This window comes from Sus scrofa, chromosome 13 (assembly GCF_000003025.6).
Source record: "Sus scrofa isolate TJ Tabasco breed Duroc chromosome 13, Sscrofa11.1, whole genome shotgun sequence".
NCBI classification, from domain to species: domain Eukaryota; kingdom Metazoa; phylum Chordata; class Mammalia; order Artiodactyla; family Suidae; genus Sus; species Sus scrofa.
Window position 1 is genome coordinate 51,403,064 of NC_010455.5, and position 19,944 is coordinate 51,423,007.

The 19,944-nt window shown below is 39.0% G+C and overlaps 1 protein-coding gene across 13 annotated transcripts in view; it reads left to right on the forward strand.

Annotated features, from left to right (window-relative positions):
* The window catches only part of MITF (microphthalmia-associated transcription factor), a 244,741-nt gene extending 225,708 nt beyond the window's left edge, over positions 1–19,033 (forward strand). For 8 of the 13 annotated variants that reach the window (XM_021068590.1, XM_021068591.1, XM_021068583.1 and 5 more), the window contains 3 exons: positions 5,613–5,688; positions 9,183–9,330; positions 15,453–19,033. In XM_021068590.1, coding sequence (XP_020924249.1) covers positions 5,613–5,688; positions 9,183–9,330; positions 15,453–15,854 — 626 coding nt within the window. In that variant the 3' untranslated portion in view covers positions 15,855–19,033. 13 annotated transcript variants of the gene reach the window in all.

Genomic DNA, 19,944 nt, shown 5'->3' on the forward strand with positions numbered 1-19,944 from the left:
TGTACAGGGGAGTCTGCTTCTCCTGGTTAAATGCTAAGAAGTGGAACTGCTAGGTCCTTGCAGGGAGGGCATTGTGTGTGCGTTTTTTCTTTTAATAGATCCTGTCCTTCCCAGTTTCCGTCCACATATAAGAATCTTTCTTCATCTTTTAACCAAGAGATTGGGACTGATATTTCCAAGGTTTCCTCTAGCTTCTAGATAATTTTACTCTAAAGTATTTCTTCTTTTAAAATACCTTAGAAGTAAGGAGTATGAGGCAGTATCTAAAACTTCTCCTGAGTGAAATGTATAAAGCTAAGTTGAATCTTGTCCAAAGCAATATCTGCCTTTATGTAGCCCCTAAACTCTCAAGTTTAGGCTTGGCAGTAAAGTGCAGACAAGATCCGCCCCAATTCTGAAGGCTGTAAAACAATCTTAAGATCTTATCTGGAGTCCCGTGGTGGCTGAGTGGTAAAGGACTTATCATTGTCGCTGCTGTGGCTCAGGTTGGATTCCTGGCCCAAGAACTTCTGCATGCTGTGGGCACAGCAAAACAAAAACAACAACAACAACAACAACAACAAAACGAAGAAAAAATCAAACTATTAAAAGTTAATACGCAAGGTTTGATTGCCTGTAAGCATAGATTTTCCTTCTCTAGGTATTTATCTTTAAGAATATTTACCAAAAGGGTCATAAGAAAAGCATTGATTTATTCACTCATAGCTACTTTATGAACCCCATTATGTAGAAGGTACTTTTTTTTTTTTTACACTGTTGTACCAATTTCTGCTCTACAGCAAAATGACTCTTAAATATTCTTTTTAAAATACTGTTTTCCATCACGGTCTGTCCCAAGAGACAGGATATAATTCCCTGTGCTATATAGTAGGACCTCATTGCTTATCCATTCTAAATGTTAATAGTTTGCATCTGCTAATCCCAAACTCCCTGTCCATCCCACTCCCTCCTCACTTCCCCTTGGCAACCACAAATCTGTTCTCTTTGACTATGAGTCTGTTTCTGTTTTGTAGATAGGTTCGTGTCATATTTTAGATTCCACATATAAGTGATATCATATGGTATTTGTCTTTCTAATTTACTTTACGTAGTATGAAAATCTCTAGTTACATCTATGTTGCTGCAAATGGCATTATTTTGTTCTTCTTTATGACTGAGTAGTATTCCAGTGTGTCTGTGTTTGTGTGTGTGTGTGTGTGTATCACACCTTCATTATCCATTCATCTGCTGATGAACATTTGGACATTTATGTGTTTCCATGTCTTGGCTCTTAAGAATAGTGCTGCTGTGAACATAGGGATGCATGTATCTTTTTGAATTACAGTTTTGTCTGAATATATACCCTGGAGTGGAATTGCTAGATCATATTATAGCTCTCTTTTTAGTTTACAGGGTGCTTTGCTATAGCCATGAACCAGAGAGACAGGTCTTCTATCATGAGGCACTAACATTCACATCAGGGACAGACAGATAATGTGCAGATGATGTTTTCAGCATAGGATAAGAACTGTGATAGGAATGAAAAGAACATGCCAGGACTGGAAAAAATAGTCATTATATCATTGAAAAAGGGGGAAAAATTAGAAATAGCCTAAATACTCATCAGTAAAAGATTTGGAAATAAATTTTGGTACATCCTTATAAGGGATACTCAATGATTCTTAAGAAGAATGGGATTGGTCTTTACCTCTCTACAATATATTACTAAGTGAGGAGAGCAAACAGCAGAAAAATATCTATAGGATCCCACTATGTAAAAAAAACACACTTTATAGGTGTGTGTGTGTGTGTATAAGAAGAGTCAGTCTTATCATTGACAGTTTCCTCAGGCATATAGACAATGGCTGGTGCAAAGAGTTGGTTTTTACTTTTTTTTTTTTTTTATACATTTGTGTATGTTTAGTAGTTTTTGAAAGCCTGTATCTCTTTTATAATAAAAGTGATTGGGCAGGAATTCCCGTCATGGCTCAGTAGTTAACGAATCCAACTAGGAACCATAAGGTTGCAGGTTTGATCCCTGGCTTCACTCAGTGGGTTAAGGATCCAGGCGTGAGCTGTGGTGTAGGTCACAGACGTGGCTCGTATCTGGCATTGCTGTAGCTCTGGTGTAGGCCGCTGGCTACAGCTCAGATTAGACCCCTAGCCTGGGAACCTCCAACTGCTGCGGGTGTGGCCCTAGAAAAGACAGAAAGACCAAAAAAAAAAACAAAAAAAAAACCCCCAAAATGGTCAGAGTAGGCACTGAATTAAAAACTAAAATGCTGGAGTTCTTGTGGATCAGTGGGTTAAAGATCTAGTGTTGTCACTGCAGCAGTTTGGGTCACAGCTGTGGTTCGATCCCTGACCCAGGAACTTCCACATGCTGTGGGTGTGGCCAAAGAATAAATAATAAAATAAACATAAAATACAGTACGTACAAATGTTGACAATGAGAGGTGTTAACAATATGCTGTTAGGTGAGAAAAGATCAATGCAGAATGGTTTTTAGGGTAATTTACTTAAACTGTGCGCTCTTTATTGAATACAATATTTACTGGGGGCTTACTATATGCTAAGGTCATATGGGTGCTTGGAATGCATTAATGAATGGACATATAAGTAGATGAACAAACAAAAATATGCAGATATTAAATGATATAGAGCTCTATGAACTGAAGGAAGAAAAGCAAGGAAGGAAGGAAGATTGGGGATATGAGATGATAGAAAGTTCTGTGAGGAGACATGGGGGAAGAATGTCAAGAGGGGCTGGTTTACATCTATGGAGGTAGTCAGGGAAGACTCTTTAGTAAATCTGAGTCACTCTCTGCAAGAGGTGAGGGCAGAGCCATTCATTTATCTGGGGGAAGAGTGTTCCAGGCAGGAGGAACAGCAGCATGAGGTCCTAAAGTGGAGAGTGTGTCTGGCGTGGTTGAAGAAGAGCAGGAAGGGTTGGGGGAGCCCAGGTGAATCACAGTGGAAAGTGCTGTTGGAGTGGGAGAGGAGTAGAAATGAGGTCAGAGAAATGGGAGCCCCTAGATCCCTATGAAATGCCTAGAGGACTTGGTTTTTGTGTAGGTGGGAGGGGAGGCAGGTGGAGGGTTTTCATCAAGAGATTGACATCCTCTGACTTTTATTTCAATGGCTGCCATGTTTTAGATAGACTCAAAGGGGTGTTGGGCATGGGTGAAGCAGAGACACCACTTAGGAGGGATTGCAATAATCCAGGCAAGAAATGATGGTAGCTTCCAGCAGATAGCAGTGGATGTTGGAAGTAGACCTATTCTGGAAATCTTTTGACAGTAAAGCCAGCACATTTTGATGATGGATTGAATGAGGGATGTGAAAGAAACAGAGGTAGAGAATTGATTTCCAAGGTTCTAGCCTAAGCAACTTGAAGGATGGAGTTATATTCAGTGAGGTGGGAAAGCCTGCGGGTAGGGCTGTTTAAGTGGGGAAGATCAAGAATATGGGGGCTGCCCATTGGACCTCCATATAGAAACATCCAATAGTCAGACTCATGAATCTGGGGTTCTGGGGAGATGTTGGGGCTGCAAATGTAAGCATGGGAGCCATCAATGTATAAGTGGTATTCAAAACCATGAGACTAAATGAGGTCACCAGGAAGTGAACGTAGATCAAGAAGAGTCCCAAGCACTGCACACCCAGGCCATGTGTAGGTTTATTCTTAGAGCATAAAAATCATCACAAAGGATATATAACAAATTTTACACTGCTGGTATCTGGATCATTGGGGATTTTTATTTTATTTTATGTACTTCAGTATTGTTTTCCTTTTTATGATTATTTTATGATTCAGAGTTTTGGAGGAAGTAGCTTGAAAATCAGAGGTCTGAAAGTTTCTTCTATTTTGTAAAAGTCTGACGATAAGACAGTATGATGCATGACTGATTTAATCCTAGAAATAATCACTCAGCTAAGAAAAAAATGCAACATATATTGAGAAAGTAGTGAATAATATTTAAGTGTATGGAATATTAATGAATCAAATATAAATATGTATTAGGTTATAATACATGTAAAGTAAAATATTAATATCTTTAATCCAATTTATTAGACGTTATTTGGAATGTGCCTACTATTTCATCCTTCTCTAAGATGATAATTTAGTTGGAACATACAGCTAGATTTATAAAGAGGAAAACTGTTAGGATTCTTGGTCTAGTTAAAGATGCTTGACTTCTAGGATTATTTTGTTCAGTACTATGGCCACTCAGCACGACTGCCTACTGACACTTGAAATGTGACTAGTTCAAATTGCGATGTTTTATAAGTGTAAAATGGGCACTGGATTTTGAAAACTTAGCACAAAGAAAAGAATGTTAAATATCTGATTTAGGAGTTCCCATTCTGGCACAGCAGGTTAAGAATCCAACTAGTATCCATAAGGATGAGGGTTTAATCCCTGGCCTCACTCAGTGGGTTAAGGGTCTGGCATTGCCATGAGCTGTGGTAAAGGTCGCAGATGCGGCTAGCATCCCACTTTGCTGTGGCTGTGGTGTAGGCTGGCAGCTGCAGCTCCAGTTAGACCCCTAGCCTCGGATCTTCCATATACCACAGGTGCAGCCCTAAAAAGACAAAAAAAAAAATCTGATTTATAAGTTTTTATATAGTTTACATGTTGAAATTATATTTTGGATATGTTGAGTTTAATAAAAACATTAAATTTAATTTCACATCCTTCTTTTACTTTTTTAATGTAACTATTAGAAAACTAAAAGTTATGTATAAAACTGACATGTTTCTGTTGGGCACTACCAGGCTAGAAGTGGGGTTTTAGTATGGCCTATAGGCTAAGACTGTTTTTTTACATTTATAAATGATTTTTAAAAGTCAAGGAGTTCCCTGGTGGCTCAGGAGGTTAGGGGTCCAGCATACTGTCACTGCTGTGGCTTAGGTTTGATCCCTGGCGCTAGGATCCCCAGCGATCGATCCCTGCATGCCATGGGCATGGCCCCCACAATAAATATATAAATAAAAAGTTGCAAAAAGAATATTTTTTGATAAGTGAAAATTATATAAAATCCCAAATTTCAGCCTCCCGTGTTTCTTGTCAGTAGACTTGCCTTGCAAAAAATTGTATTCAGTTAATATTAGTACATTTTGAATTTTGTCAACACAAAAATTGTGGCAATCAGTTCTCTCTCTCTCTTGCTGTATAAGTACCTACGTAATAAGGGGGTTTTTTTGGTTGTTGTTTGGCCCACAGAGCAGTCACTATCTGGCCCTTTGCAGAAAGCTTGCTGCCCTTGGTCTGGAGGATCAGGGTAGAGTTCAGGCTTTTCCCCCCTTAGTGCTGTATGTCCTCCTCCTCAGGTCCCTAACACCCGGATCCTTAGGTCATTTGCAACTGAGGATATAACTCCAATTTCAGGCCTTACTTGAATCCAGTGAGAAATTTCAGTGTCAGGGCTTCATAAACGATAAAGTTTTCTATAAAGGTAGCTCATTTTTTGAAGGGCTTTAACCTCAGTACTAAAATAAGGGGAAGGATTGATTCAGGTTTCTGTTGTCCTGACCTAGGGGAGTTAATATGCACATGCCTTTAACGAGATATGCTAAATGTGTATATAGCACCGTTACTAATAGCCCTTTCCTGTGCTCTTTTCTTAAAGTTGAACGAAGAAGAAGATTTAACATAAATGACCGCATTAAGGAACTAGGTACTTTGATTCCCAAGTCAAATGATCCGTGAGTACAATTGCGTGTTAATCCGCGTCGTATATTTTTTCATACCTTAATGTTTTCTCATACGTTGCAAAAAGCATTCAGTTATAAAAACTAAAGCAAAGTCCCCCCTCTCCCTTTGCACCTTTCCTTTGGTTAGTCTTATCAAACTGAAATTTAGAGAGAAATACACTGACTTGTTCAATGTGCCTGGGCTGTGGGATGGAAATCCTGTGAAATCAGATTGTTATGATCATTATACAACTATAGATGTGATAAATTCATTTGAGTAATAAAAAAAAATTAAAAAATAAAAAAAATTAAAAAAAAGGATTATTAGACATGAGCTGTTCAGCTTTGTTTGTTGTTTGTTTGGTTTTTGTTTTTTGGCTGCATCCATGGCATATACAAGTTCCCAGGCCAGCGATCGAACCTCAGAGACGATGCTGTATCCTTACCCTGCTGTGCCACAACAGGAACTCCCTGATATTCTTTGGATGCCAGGAGGTGGCTTCCTGAAAATCCTTGGCAAATAAACACCGAACCACTGACAAAATTATATTTTATCAGTTCAGGCAGGAAGGAGATTTCAGTAGCTGATAAAACAAGATTTGTTAGCTAGTTATTTGCCCTTAAACTCATATAGTATCTGTAAGCACTGAGAGCTGATACTGGACAAGTTGAACAATATTCAACAGACAAAAGGTCAATTTTTTTTCCCTCCTAAAAACTTACATGTGCTTTTTTGTTTTACCACTTGAGGGGGAAAAAAAAAGTAATTTTTAATCCTCTTCTAAGTATAGTTCAGCTCATGGGGATTTCAGCTCTCAGTCTCTCCTGCCGCTCTTTCAGAGATAACAGTTGTAAAGATAATTTTCCTAACCAGCCACGTCAGCAAATAGGACAACAAACACACAATTTTTATCCATTAGAAATTGGCCCATTTGAAGTAAAGGGCTGGTGGATGTATACATTTTAATGGCTCCCACAGGCATTCGATGAAATTAGCCTTCGAATATGACCTTTTAGCTACCTAATAAAATGTAAAGATGAAATCAGGCATTATTCATGCAAGGCTTATTAAACTTGCTGTTCACATTATTGTCAGGGAATTTGTGACAAAATAAAATAAAACCATTGCCCATTCTAAGGTGGTTTATGGTGAATGTTCAAGCGGTTTCCGTCCCCAACAGTTTGCTTTCCCAGGTTTCAAGGAAAGCCGTTTTGAAACCCCAAACACTCCAATTCTCAGTTCTGCAGCACAAATTCATCCTAGGAAGGGGCTGTGACCTTCATTTCCTCTAGTCAGTCTTGCATGTTGAATTCCCATTTTCCTGTTCTTTATCAGCTTTCACTTTTTAGCATATCCTTTTAAGCTGTAGCATGTGGATCTCTTTAGCAACATATTATGAAATTACAGGGCTGCAGTGAAAGACTATTTGCATATCTTCTTTCTCTATTGTACTAGAATACTTCTGTGTTTATAATCTGAACTGATAACGATCTTTAATCTTAGGCATTGTTTTAAGATAAAATGGACTAGCATCTGTTATGGGGATTTCCCTATACCAGGTTTCTGGGACAGACTTTGGGGCTGCTATAGAGACATAGCCTAGCTGATCACAGTCTGGGCCCCGTACCCTCTGCTGCCCTAGAACAGATCTGCTTTTAGTGATTTATATATTGGGGATTTGTTCACACTTTTGTGTGAAAAAAAAAGGGTCACTCTCTTTGCAAAAAAAAAAAAAAAAAAAGAAGTTTGAAAACCCCAAAGCATAATTGATTAATTGAGCCTCACAAAGTAGTACAACCCAAGATAGTTGGCTGGAACAGTTGCTTCTTAAAAACTGAGTGGCTGCTTGCCTTGTTTCAGTACTGGTTTTTTTTACCTCATGAGCCTAGTCAAGGCATCTTTCATTATAGTTTTATTTCTTTGTGGCTGCTTTCTTCTTAGCCCTGAATGTTAAGTAAGCCAGCTTTCTGCTCACTCTGAATATCTCAGGACACCTCCCTGGGTTGCCATCTTTGGTGCTCAGACCCCAGGGATCAACCCTTGGGAATTCTCTGGGGGCTGTAACTCAGCCTCTCAGGGGAGTGCTTCTGTTTTGTTCTTCATCTAACGCATGTGAGGATCAATTACTTGGTGACTTGTTTTAATGGCCCTCCATTCACACGTCCCAGCTGATACTTCCATTCTGCTTTTACCAGCTATAGATTATTGGGGTAGGAGGTTTTCCGTAAGTTAAATTGCTTTTGTTTTCACCACTGTCATTATCATAAGCATTGCCCTATAAATGAGCTCAGATTAATTTAAAGCTCTAACAGAAATATTACTTTGTTAGTTATGCTTTTATTTTTACTTACTCTTCTGGAGTGCTCTAAAATTTTCAACTCACTTTTACCTACATTTTAGTGGCATTATTAATGTTATGATATATGAAAACATTAGAGTTATGTGATTAAAAACTGAAAGGCACCACACTCAGGCTGCTTAGGTTTGAATTCCACAACAGTCCCCTATTGGATGCCTACCTTGGAGAAGATATTTGAATTTTCATATTTTATTTTCCTCATCTATTAAGAAAAGAGGTGGGTGGGAATCAGAATATTCCTACCTAGTCTAGTCATTTTGAGGACTCAATCACATATGAGGAAGAGTGGTTTAGGGCATGAAGTCTGGAGCCAGATTCCCCAGACTTCCTGGCCCTACCATTTCCTAGCAGTGTGACTCTGGGCAAATTACTTAACCTCTCTGTGCCTTTGTTTTCCAGTCTTTAAAATGGAGGTAATATCAGTGCCTGTTGATCGAGATTGTTATGATTAAATGAGCTGTCATATGCTTTAAAAAGTACCTGTTATGTGGTAAATGCTGTTTGAGCCCTTTTAGCAAAGTGCCTGCTCCATTGTTTGAACTGCATTTAAACTTTTTCCAGGGTATTCATATAACCTACCTCCTTTGATTCTAACAACGTAGCTATGAGGCTTCTCATACAAGTGTGGTATCACCATTTTATAGATGAAGATTTGGAGACCAAGAGTGAGGTTGATAACTTGCCCATGAATATTCATGATAAAATCCAAGGATGCTGCTTTTTTTTTTATCATAGCTTATTCTGTCTGAGTTAACTTTTGTAGTCCTAGAAACTTATAACTGTTTAATACAGTATTTGAGAATATTGACTTTGTCATGAGTAGACCTAAATTTAAGTCCTGACTTCATCTTCATGTAGCTCTGGGACTGTGGGCAAGTTGAATAATGTCTGATTCACCACTTGCCCAGTGGCCCTCCCTCTCAAGGTGCTCGTCCAGATGCAGTAACAGAACATTGAAGAAGTGGGCAGACAGTGTCCAGCGTGTGGCCAGCACTCAATGAATGATAGCGATTCTCAGCTTAGAATTGAGAATGGGCTGTAGTCTTTGCCATCTTTAGAAACCGAATGCTCTGACTATTGAATGCTCCATATTCCTGGATCTTCGCGTCCTAAAAAAAAGTCTGTTTCCTTCCATTTTCATCACAGAGACATGCGCTGGAACAAGGGAACCATTTTAAAAGCCTCCGTGGATTATATCCGAAAGTTGCAACGGGAACAGCAACGCGCAAAAGAGCTTGAAAACAGACAGAAGAAGCTGGAGCACGCCAATCGGCATTTGTTACTCAGAATACAGGTACGTGGTGTGTGCTGGGTGAAGGTGACGACATGTTACTGCCTTGAAGATGGGAGAAGAACCAGTATAATGAGCCATGAGGGAGTTGACTTATGTGATCCTGACGCAGACTCTACTCATTATTCAGGGGTTCCACTTTGTGATTTCACCTCCTCCTAAAAGTGTATTTGAAACCGCCAAGTCAGCACTGGTGACGCTCTCATGCTTATTTGCAGGAATGTGCAGAGCAGCAAATTTGACTTGGTCAGTGTGTTTGTTCACAGTTAAGGTTGGACAAGGCTCATACTGTAAACAAGTGTCCTCTTTGCTGTCTATTTGGTGCCATGTTTTTTTCACATTTTTGTGTTGCTTTGGGGTGATTCACTGTTTAGAATGGCCTCTAAGTACAGCCCTGAAACACTGTCTTGTATTTCTAAGCACAAAGAGGCTCTGATGTGCCTCACGGAAATAAGTTCTCTTCAAGCATGAGTTATGGTCATTTTGGTCCTGAGCTCAGTGTTAATGAATCAACGATGTGTACTAAATTAAGTGTCTTTAAACAGAACACACATAAAAGAAAGTTCCATGCTGATTAATTGGTGAAATAATGTGACCAGGTGTTCCCAGGAACCTACATCATCCTCTCTTTCCTCCAGGAGCAGTGGTTCCATATCATGAATTCAGTGTTTGGATCAGCTCTGTGACACTTAACTGTTTTTGGCCATTCATGCTTTATGTAAAATACCATAGACTGGGTGGCTTGCATAACAAACTTTATTTTTCATAGTTCTGGAGGCTGGGAAATCCATGATCAAGGTGCTGGCAGATTCATTGTGTGATGGGAGGCTTCTTAGTTTATAGATAGCTGTCTACTGGCTATAACTGCACATGGCTGAAAGGGTGCGGGATCTCTCTGGGATCTCTTCTATAAGGGCACAAGTCTCATTCATAAGGGCCCCACTCTTACGACCTAATCACCTCCCAAAGCGCTACCTCCAGATACCATAACATTGGAAATTAGGTTTCAGCATATCACTTTTGGGTGTCACAGACATTCAGTCCATAGCCATAACTATTGCAGATAATGAGAACTGACAGTAGTTGTTAAATATATAGATGTCTTAGTATTGGTAGGATGTATTCCATGGTCAAATCTCATGTTTATAAGGAACCTGGGGACACTCAGAAGATCTTATCATCAAGATATGTGTTTTTAAATACATTACAGGTAATAAAGTTATACCATATGTATCTTTAACTTACATACTCTTAGAGGGATAAATACTAATTTTTATAATACTTGGAGTTCATCTGAGCGTATGTACCCATGTCAGCATCAGATAGGAGCTTCCTCTCATATCAGCTCCTGGTGCTTCTCTTAGTTATTTGGCCTTTCATGATGAGTATAAAGATGCAACTTCCTCTGAAACTGTCTTGGAGAAAGAAAAACTGACCCTTTGCTGATAACTGAAGGAGTTGGTGGGGCCATTTTAATATACTTGGTGACTTTGAATGAAACCAACCAGTAAGGGTCAATAAAATCGCACCTTCTTCTTGAGTACCACATTTTGCCACAGAGCAGTGGTGGTTTTATCGGTTACCAGTGCAACTGTTTATAGAATAACAGTGTAGAGTGTGGCACTTTAGAAACCATCCAAGGTGTTATTCCTTGACGTTGAACTTATTTGAGAAATGTGCTTGGAATAGTGATCTTCAGTCTTTTTAATGCCCCACAACACTGTCAACATTTCTAGATGCCACATCTCTTGTTTCACTGCAGTGATCTTGAGCCATTGATCGAAGAGGCAGAAGGTGGTTCTCCTCTAAGACATGCATTTTAGAATCTTGGTTGTGAAACAGAGGCTATCAATTATGGAAAATCCTCCCTCCCCCTCTTGCTTTCTCTTCCTTCCTTCTTCTCTCCCTCCCCTCTTCTTCTTTCTTGTTTGCTTGTTTGCTTCCTTGCTTTCTTGCTGTTCCTGCTTGTCTTATGTTCCATCTCTTCAGTAAGAACCATAGGTCTTTAGTCTCTTGCACTTGGTGTGTTTGTCTGTCTATCTATCCATCCCCATTTATAAAAGCAATTTTTAGTAATATGTTATTTCCTTTTACAAATAGTAAAATATAATAACTGTTTTGAAACACAGGCTAGGTTTTAAGTTTACAAACATATTTATTCCTGTGAAATACAAGTATACAAAACACGCATTGGAAATTACAGAATGGGGCTGCCTTGGGTTTCCTGCAGTAACAGTTAAGGAGCCTTTAGAATGTTTCCATATCACAGATGACATTATTAATTAGGAAAGCTCTGCCATGCAGTGAGCCTGAGTGCTCTAGGTGAGATTTATCATGTTATTTAGCAGTTTAAATAATGCTTTAATCAGCTGATAAACATTTTTAATTAAACAACAAAAGATTGGAGTCAGATATGTGCCTCATACTCCAACATTTGTTTTTAAGACACACTCCACGTGTGGGGATGCTGTTCTTATTATGTGGGTGTAGATTTACAGTAGTGCATGTTTTCACCATGGGCCTGAGGGGTTCCTTTCATTTTCACTCTAAGTGATGCATGCAGAAATGTTCACAGAAGGAAGAGCATGAAGCCTTAATATAATCAGAAGTGTAATTTTACTAAGCCGCCCAGGGCTTTAAAATGATGCCCGAGGAAACTGGTGTGTCCAGAGATTGTGAAGGAACATGCAGATCTGTGTATGACATCTCAGGCGCCTGTCTCTCACTGGCACGGCAGCTAAAGGAAGGCCTTGCAGATCAAACAGCTTTTAATTCAGGCTAAACATGACTTTTCAGAAGCATGTGTTTCTAGGCTTGTGGGAGAGGTTGAGAGGTTGTATCCTACTACAGAATACTTTCTCCTCTCTCACAAAGCAAGGTGACTTGCTTCCACTGTATATTTTGTTCTTTTTATTGCAGCACAAACAGAAAGATGGCATTGGCGAGTAGAAGCTAAATGCTTTTGGGATCAATTGGGGTCTTTCCGGTTCATTCTCTGGTGTGTCTGGGGATAATTGAAAAGGGAAAAGGGAAACAGCTTGTTGGGAAGGTGTTTGGTTTTTTTATTTAATTAAATTTTATTCATTCATTCATTTTGCTTTGTAGGGCCGAACCTGCAGCAAATGGAAGTACCCAAGCTAGAAGGTTGAATCAGAGCTACAGTTGCCAGCCACAGCCACAGCAACACAGGATCCAAGATGCATCTGCAACCTATACCACAGCTCAATGCCAGATTCTTAACTCACTAAGCCAGGCCAGGAATCAAACCTGCATCATCATGGGTACTAGTCGGGCTCACTACGGCTGAACCGCAACAGAAACTTCCCTTTTATTTCATTTTTTATCAAAGTATAGGTTTTTTGTTTTGTTTTGTTTTCAGGGCTGAATCTAAGGCATGTGGAAGTTGCCAGGCTAGAGGTCAAATTGGAGCTATAGCTTCCAACCATGCCAGATCCAAGCAGTGTCTTTGACCTACACCACAGCTCACAGCAACACTTAATCCTTAACCCACTGAGTGGGGCCAGGGATCGAACCGGTGTGTTCATGGATACTAGTCGGGCTTGTTACCACTGAGCCACAATGGGAACTCCAAAATAGAGTTGATTTTTAACGTGTCTATTTGTGCTTTACAGCAAAGTGACCCAGTCATACATTTCTATACAAGGAAGGTTGTTGAAATGAGGAACTGGGGTGCATCTCTGACTCTCAGGATGTGAATTAGGCACCAAGGGCCACCATTACAAATGCCACAGGCTAGACACTTTACACAACGGAGATTTACTTTCTCACAGTTCTGGATGCTAGCAGTCCAAGATCAAGGTGTGGGCAGGGTTGGTTTTTCTGCAGCTCTGTCCTCTGCCATATTTTCCCTGTGTTTTCTCATCCCCATGGTTTCTCCACCATGTGTCTCTGTTTCCTCATCTCTTAGGAGGACATCACTTCTCATGGATGTTGGATGAAGGCCCCCTACTGGCAATCTCATTTTAACTTAACTACCTCTTTAAAGACACTGTCTCCATCTACAGGCCCATTCTGAGATCCTGGAGGTTAGGATTGCGACCTGTGGTTTTAGTCACAGTTCCATCCATGATAGGAAGGACGTGAAGAATGTGTAGGAAGAGATGGTTCATCTTCCACATGGGGACTTTCTTGATGAGTTCAGTCAGCGGCCATTACCTTGATGGCTTACAGGATACTTCTCAAACTTCAGTTCCTTGTATGGCACTCTCATTACTTTCACCCTTACTCCCCAAACTTTATTTGTTCCTGGTGCCCTTAGTATCTTAGGAACTTTTTCACTGCACCTTAGACCAAAAATAAAAAAATATCTACCTTTTTCTTATCAGGTCCTAACAACTTAGTAGCTATTTGAAAGAATAAAACAAAAACATTGAAAGGAAAATTGCATTTTTATTTTATTTTGAAATAACCGTGTCATGCACTAATGAGATGTGTGTGCCCACTGGGCACTGCACACTTTCTGTAACCTTGGGATCAGATTGGACACTGTCGCCCTTGTTTCTCATTCCACATTGATTTCCAGGCAGTGATTATTTTTGGGTTTGGGGTTTTGTTTTTGTTTTTGTTTTTTTGGTCACAGCAGCTACCTGAGACCTGGCTTTCTGTTGATATGATGTGATGGAAAGGAGTACAGCACAGTCTAATCCTGAAACTAAAACTGTTCTTGAGTTTGATTATTCTTACAGTAGGGTGCGTTCCCCTTACGGTTTTAAAATATCCCCAGTGTCCTGGGAATTTGTTGTCGTATCTCTGGCTATCTCTGCAGTTTAGACTGTGGAATTATATTCTCTCTTGAATAATTCCTTTTAGTCAGCTCATGTTTTGAGATTCTATTTCTGTATCTTTTAACTTATCCTCATTGTGAACATGAACATCTGTGAGAGATTATCTCTGTATTTAATATATAATCAAATCTGTATACCAGCTGAAAATCATTGCATGTTTTCCCAGTGATACTTTTAAGTACTTTGATATGGCATTTACTAGTTTGAAAGAGCAAACATTTTTATTTTTTTAATTTTTAAAAATGTTTTTGTGTTTTTGACCACGCCCATGGCATGTTAAAATTCCTTGTCCAGGATTGAAACCGTGCCATAATGGTGACACCACCAGTTCCTTAACCTGCTGAGCTACCAGGGAACTCTCCAAAATTTTTTTAACAGTTTGTTATTTTCCAAGTGTATGTCTTTTTAAAAATACTTTAACTTTTAAAGCAGTTTCAGGTTTGGAGTTCCCTTTGTGGCTTAGCAGTTAACAAACCCGACTAGCATCCGTGAGGACTCGGGTTTGATCCCTGGCCTCATTCAGTGGGTTAAGGATCTGGTGTTGCCGTGAGCTGTGGTGTAGGTCACAGGGGCATCTTGGATCTGACGTTGCTGTGGCTCTGGTATAAGTCAGTGGCTAAAGCTCCGATTGGACCCCTAGCCTGGGAACCTCCATATGCTACGGATGCAGCCCTAAAAAGACAAAAAAAAAAAAAAAAAAAAAAAAATTCATGTTCAAAGCAAAATTGAGCTGAAGGTGTGGAGAGTTCTCATATACCTTCTGCTCCCACATGTATATAGCCTTCCCTGATATTAATATCCCCCACCAGAGGGGTTGCATTTTAACAAGAGATGAACCTCCATTGACACTGCTTTCTCACTCAAAGTCCCTAATTGACATTAGGACTCCCTGTTGGCGTTGTGCATCCTTTGAGTATGGGAATGCATTAGGACATGTGACCATCTTTATCTTTATGGTATCCGTACAATAGTGTCACTCTCCTCAAATCCTCTATGCACCACCTCTTTTTTTTTTCGTTTTTATTTTTTTTAAATGTTTTAAACATTTTTTTCATTTTTAAAAGTTTCATTGATGTATAGTTGATTTACATGATTGGGATCATTTCCGCTCTACGACAAAGTGATTCAGTTATCCATGTACATACATCCATTCTCTTTCAGGTTCTTTTCCCCGTGGATGATCACAGAATATGGGGTAGAGTTCCCTGTGCTACATACAGCAGGTCCCCACTGGCCAGTCATTCCATATCCCTCAGTGTGCACATACCAGTTCCAACATGTACCACCTCTTTAAGTGTCGGATTTTTCTTCTGCTTTTAGGAACTTGAAATGCAGGCTCGAGCTCATGGACTTTCCCTCATCCCATCCACGGGTCTCTGCTCTCCAGATTTGGTGAATCGGATCATCAAGCAGGAACCTACCCTGGAGAACTGCAGCCAAGACCTCCTCCAGCATCACGCAGACCTGACATGTACAACCACCCTGGATCTCACAGATGGCACCATCACCTTCAACAACAACCTCGGAACCGGGTCTGAGGGCAACCCAGCCTATAGCGTCCCCACGAAAATGGGATCCAAACTGGAAGACATCCTCATGGATGATACTCTTTCTCCTGTTGGCATAACTGACCCACTTCTTTCTTCGGTGTCCCCCGGAGCATCCAAAACCAGCAGCCGAAGGAGCAGTATGAGCATGGAAGAAACCGAGCATGCTTGCTAGCAAATTCTCCCTGCTCTGCATTCTCACAAACTGCTTCCTTTCTTGATTAGCAGATTTAATAATTTACCTGAAGGGGTTTTCTTGATCATTTTCCTTTAATATGAAAAAAATTTTTTTTCATGCTTTATCAATAGCCCAGGATATATTTTATTTTTAGAATTTTGTGAAACAGACTTGTATATTCTATTTTACAACTACAAATGCCTCCAAAGTATTGTACAGTCTTGTACAGTATCTGTGACCTGAATTCACCCCAGACTTTGGCTTTCAGAGCAAGAGGATTTTTGCATCTGAGAAATTTCTGTCCATTTTTATTCAGGGTAAATTTGGTTTGCGATTTGTATGCCTGTGACTTCCTTGGAAATTAAATGTAAAATTTAATTGAAAGAATGTAAAGCAACCAAAAAAAAAAAAAAAAAAAGAGAGAGAGAGAGAGAGAGAAGGGGGATGGGGAAGAAAAGAAGAAAAAGAAATCCATACTAACTCTTTTCCGTTTTGTAAATGTATTGATTCAGGGGTACTGCCTTAAAGATACAGTACCCTTTTAGCATCATTTAGTCTTTATACTGCAAACTATTTAAAGAAATAGTATATTCCATAAAAGAAAAAAAAATGCAACCATTTTCATGTGGATTGTCTGGTTAGAAGACATAACTGATACCTTAGGTGCAGCTGCAATGGAAGGGAGATTTAGACCAAGGCTCTGAAACATGGGGTCACATCTTGCTCTTGTTCACTCTGTGCTCTGTTACAATTTTCCTCATCAATGAGTATGATTCAGTTTTTCATAAGATATATTTTATTTCGAAGGGGAAATTCATGTCCTTTCAAAGTAAAATGTTGAGGAGCACTGAAAGTTTTCCTTTTTTTTTCTCTTTGATTTCGCTTTTGATAAGAAAACCAAACTGGGCACATTTCTAATTGGCTTTACTATTTTTATTTTTAAATTATGTTGTAATGTTCATTTGATTTGTACAGATTCTTTATTATCATCGTTCTTTTCAATATGTTTGTATTAATTTGTAAGAATATGCATCTTTAAATGGCAAGTTTTCAATATTTTTACAACTCACTGGTGGTTTTCCGCATTCTTTGTACACACATGAAAGAAAACTTTTATGCAAGGTCTTGCGTTTAAAGAGAGCTTTGTGAATATTTTGTATATTTCAATCTCACGCAGAACCGTTTTTCCACACATTTAAGGTGTAGTCTTAATAGGTTAAAACCGGCTTTCTAGAGAGACAACTTACATATTTATTTTTTAGTGATATAAAACTAGCAATATTCTTGGAGACTGATAACCATAGCGTTAATATGCCTGTTATGGTCATTTCAATTGGGGTTTATTTCAGCAAACCTGCTGAATTTTTTTTTTTAAAGAGAGAAATACTGTATTGGCAAATTACTGTTACTTGATAACAATGTTTTAACAAGCAGCAATGTTGTAAAGTTAGTTTCAGTGCATTATCTACTTGTATAGTCCTATGCAATAACAGTAGTGTTACATATATTCTATTCAGGCCTAGATGTTTTATACAGATGACATATAGTGTTAAGAGGCAGGCCGTTGAATGGAATTTCTCAGTGGCAGCCTACAGTTGAATAGCAAGCAGCGTAAAGCATATCCATTCAGAATGAAGTGCCTTAAATATAGCAGTAGTCTTTAGCACTGACTGAACTGTAATGTAGGAGAAAGTTTCAAGATGGTATCTATAATCAAGAGGAACATGTAGCATGGTGCCTACGTAGACATTATAAGAGCTTCCAATTTTCCTTCAGATATTTTTAATATGAAATATATTTTAGTGACAGAGTGCCAACTTCTTTCATCAGGAAACTTTATTCAGGAGGGTTTTTTTCTTTCTTTTTTGTTAAGAAAAACAGTTTAAATGTCAAATGTGAATTGGAGATGGGTGTTGGAGGGCTCAGAGAGAAGGAGTGATTGTCAGATGTATGAACGGATGGCATACGTGGAAATAATCAACTGCATAGTTCCCATGGACATTGCGCAATGAGAATTCCTGGAAACATTGATGATGCTATCAGTTTTATAGCTTTATGACTCAAGGGGGTAGGGAAAATTAGTTCCCATTCTTTCAACCCCCTTAATTGTATAACTCTTTTCCTAGAATAGTGATGCGAATCTGCATGAACAGCTAATTGTACCATAGTGTTCATTGATACAATCATAGCATTGTCTGTTTTTCTCTTCATATTTATATGGGGGGAGGGGAGCCAGGCACAGAAGTCGAAGATTGCGATGGTCTGATACTAGTTTTCTATAGCTGATTTTGAGAGGTCTTAAGCAACAGAGCAAGGTTGACTCACCTATGGCCCAGGGAATTTGGCTGGGTTAAGCCACCCTTTAGAAGGCCTTGTTGAAAGAAAGCATGGCATCTTGTACCACTTGCCCGGACTCTCGCAACTCCTGAGCTCAACATCGCCTGCTTCCCTATCCCCTTCTTCTTGAGAGACAATTTCTGGGAGGAGACAAGTGAGCAAGCTCAGGAGAATGCTGCAACCTCGGGAGTGGTTTTATTTATTTCTTTTTTGCCAAATAGAGTGTGGATGTGTTCTAGGGACTAGCTAAGCCAAAAGGCGGTGGTTTGGGCTCACTGTATGTGACAAGGAAAATGGTCCACACCACTCCCCCCACCCCTGGGTGCGGAATTGTGACTCAGGGTTGGGCCTCCACATGGAGTGACCAAAATGCCAAACTTGTCCACCCGCCTCTGGGTAAGGCAATGGAAATACCAAACCTTCTGACTTTGCCAAAAACCATGCAACCAACCTGGTCATACATAGGATGACAAAATTCTTTCTGGTTGTTTTAAAAATAATAAAGCAATAAGAACAAATAAGATACATAGGAAATTAAAAGATGTAAAATAAAGCACAAAGGAATGCACTTATTAATTTTTTTAAAAGATGCACTGGGAAAAAGATGTTGATAACAGTATATAAAAAAAAACCCCTGTTTCTTGAAAAAAAAAAATGACAAATGACTGTCTCTTGCGGACGCTTGGTACTGTAATGTTAATACTAGTCACCTGCTGTTGGATGCAGCAATAATTTCTGTGTGGTCCATAGCACTGTATATTATGGATCGATATTAATGTATCCAATGAAATAATTGAACTGTTGTTCTTGATAGCCTCATTAAAGCATTTGGTTTTTCACATGGTGGTGGCCAGTTGTGTTTAGTTAATCCCATTTTTGAATATTATTTGCCTTATCAAAAAAAAGTAGCTCACATTTTCTTCTGATTTAATGAATAACAAGTTGCATAAAAAATTTTGAATGCCAGTAAGTACTTTGTTTTGTTTTACATGTCACTCTAAGATGTTACTTTTTGGTTTTAAACATTTTTGACTACTTTATGACCTGCATTCAGATGATCTATAATTATGCAGCTTCCCTCCCCCCTTAATTTGGACGGTTTTAAAACTCCCAAATGCCAAGAATTCATTTTAGATATAGGAGTTTTATGTAAAAATGTTTCAGGGAGAGGTGGCTTTACAAAGAGAGAAATTGTCAGAGAAGCTCTTGCATATTTACAAAAAAGGTATTAATACAAATTTGTGATAATGAAAGCTTAATATACCCAGGTTGCCAGCTCCTGGTTGTTTCATTTCTTTTTTTTTTTCTTTTTTTTTTTTTTTATACAGTACTTAAGAATCACTTGATAGATGTTGAATTTGAATTGGGAAGTGTCAGACGAAACATGTCTTTATTCCCTAGCTAGACCTTAAACTTCTACCCTTTTAAAAAAATCTTCTGGTTTAACCTCTGGAGAAAATGAGCAAGAAACTTCCCATAATGTTTCTGATCTGATTGTCAGCTTTTTCTTAAGTTTGGTTTTTTTTTCCCTTGAATTGTAATATATAATAATTGAGCCATTTCTTTTACAGAGTTAGTTGAACCATTTATATTTCCCTTAGACATGTGATTGTGTGATGTCTTAAAAATCATGTAAAAGTAGGAAGATTTCCTATCTGAACAAGAGAACTTTCTGGGCAACACTGAAAGCAGGTAAGTTGAAGGTTGGGGCTTTTCACCTCAGGGGGTCTGTACCAGGACTTTAACCCAA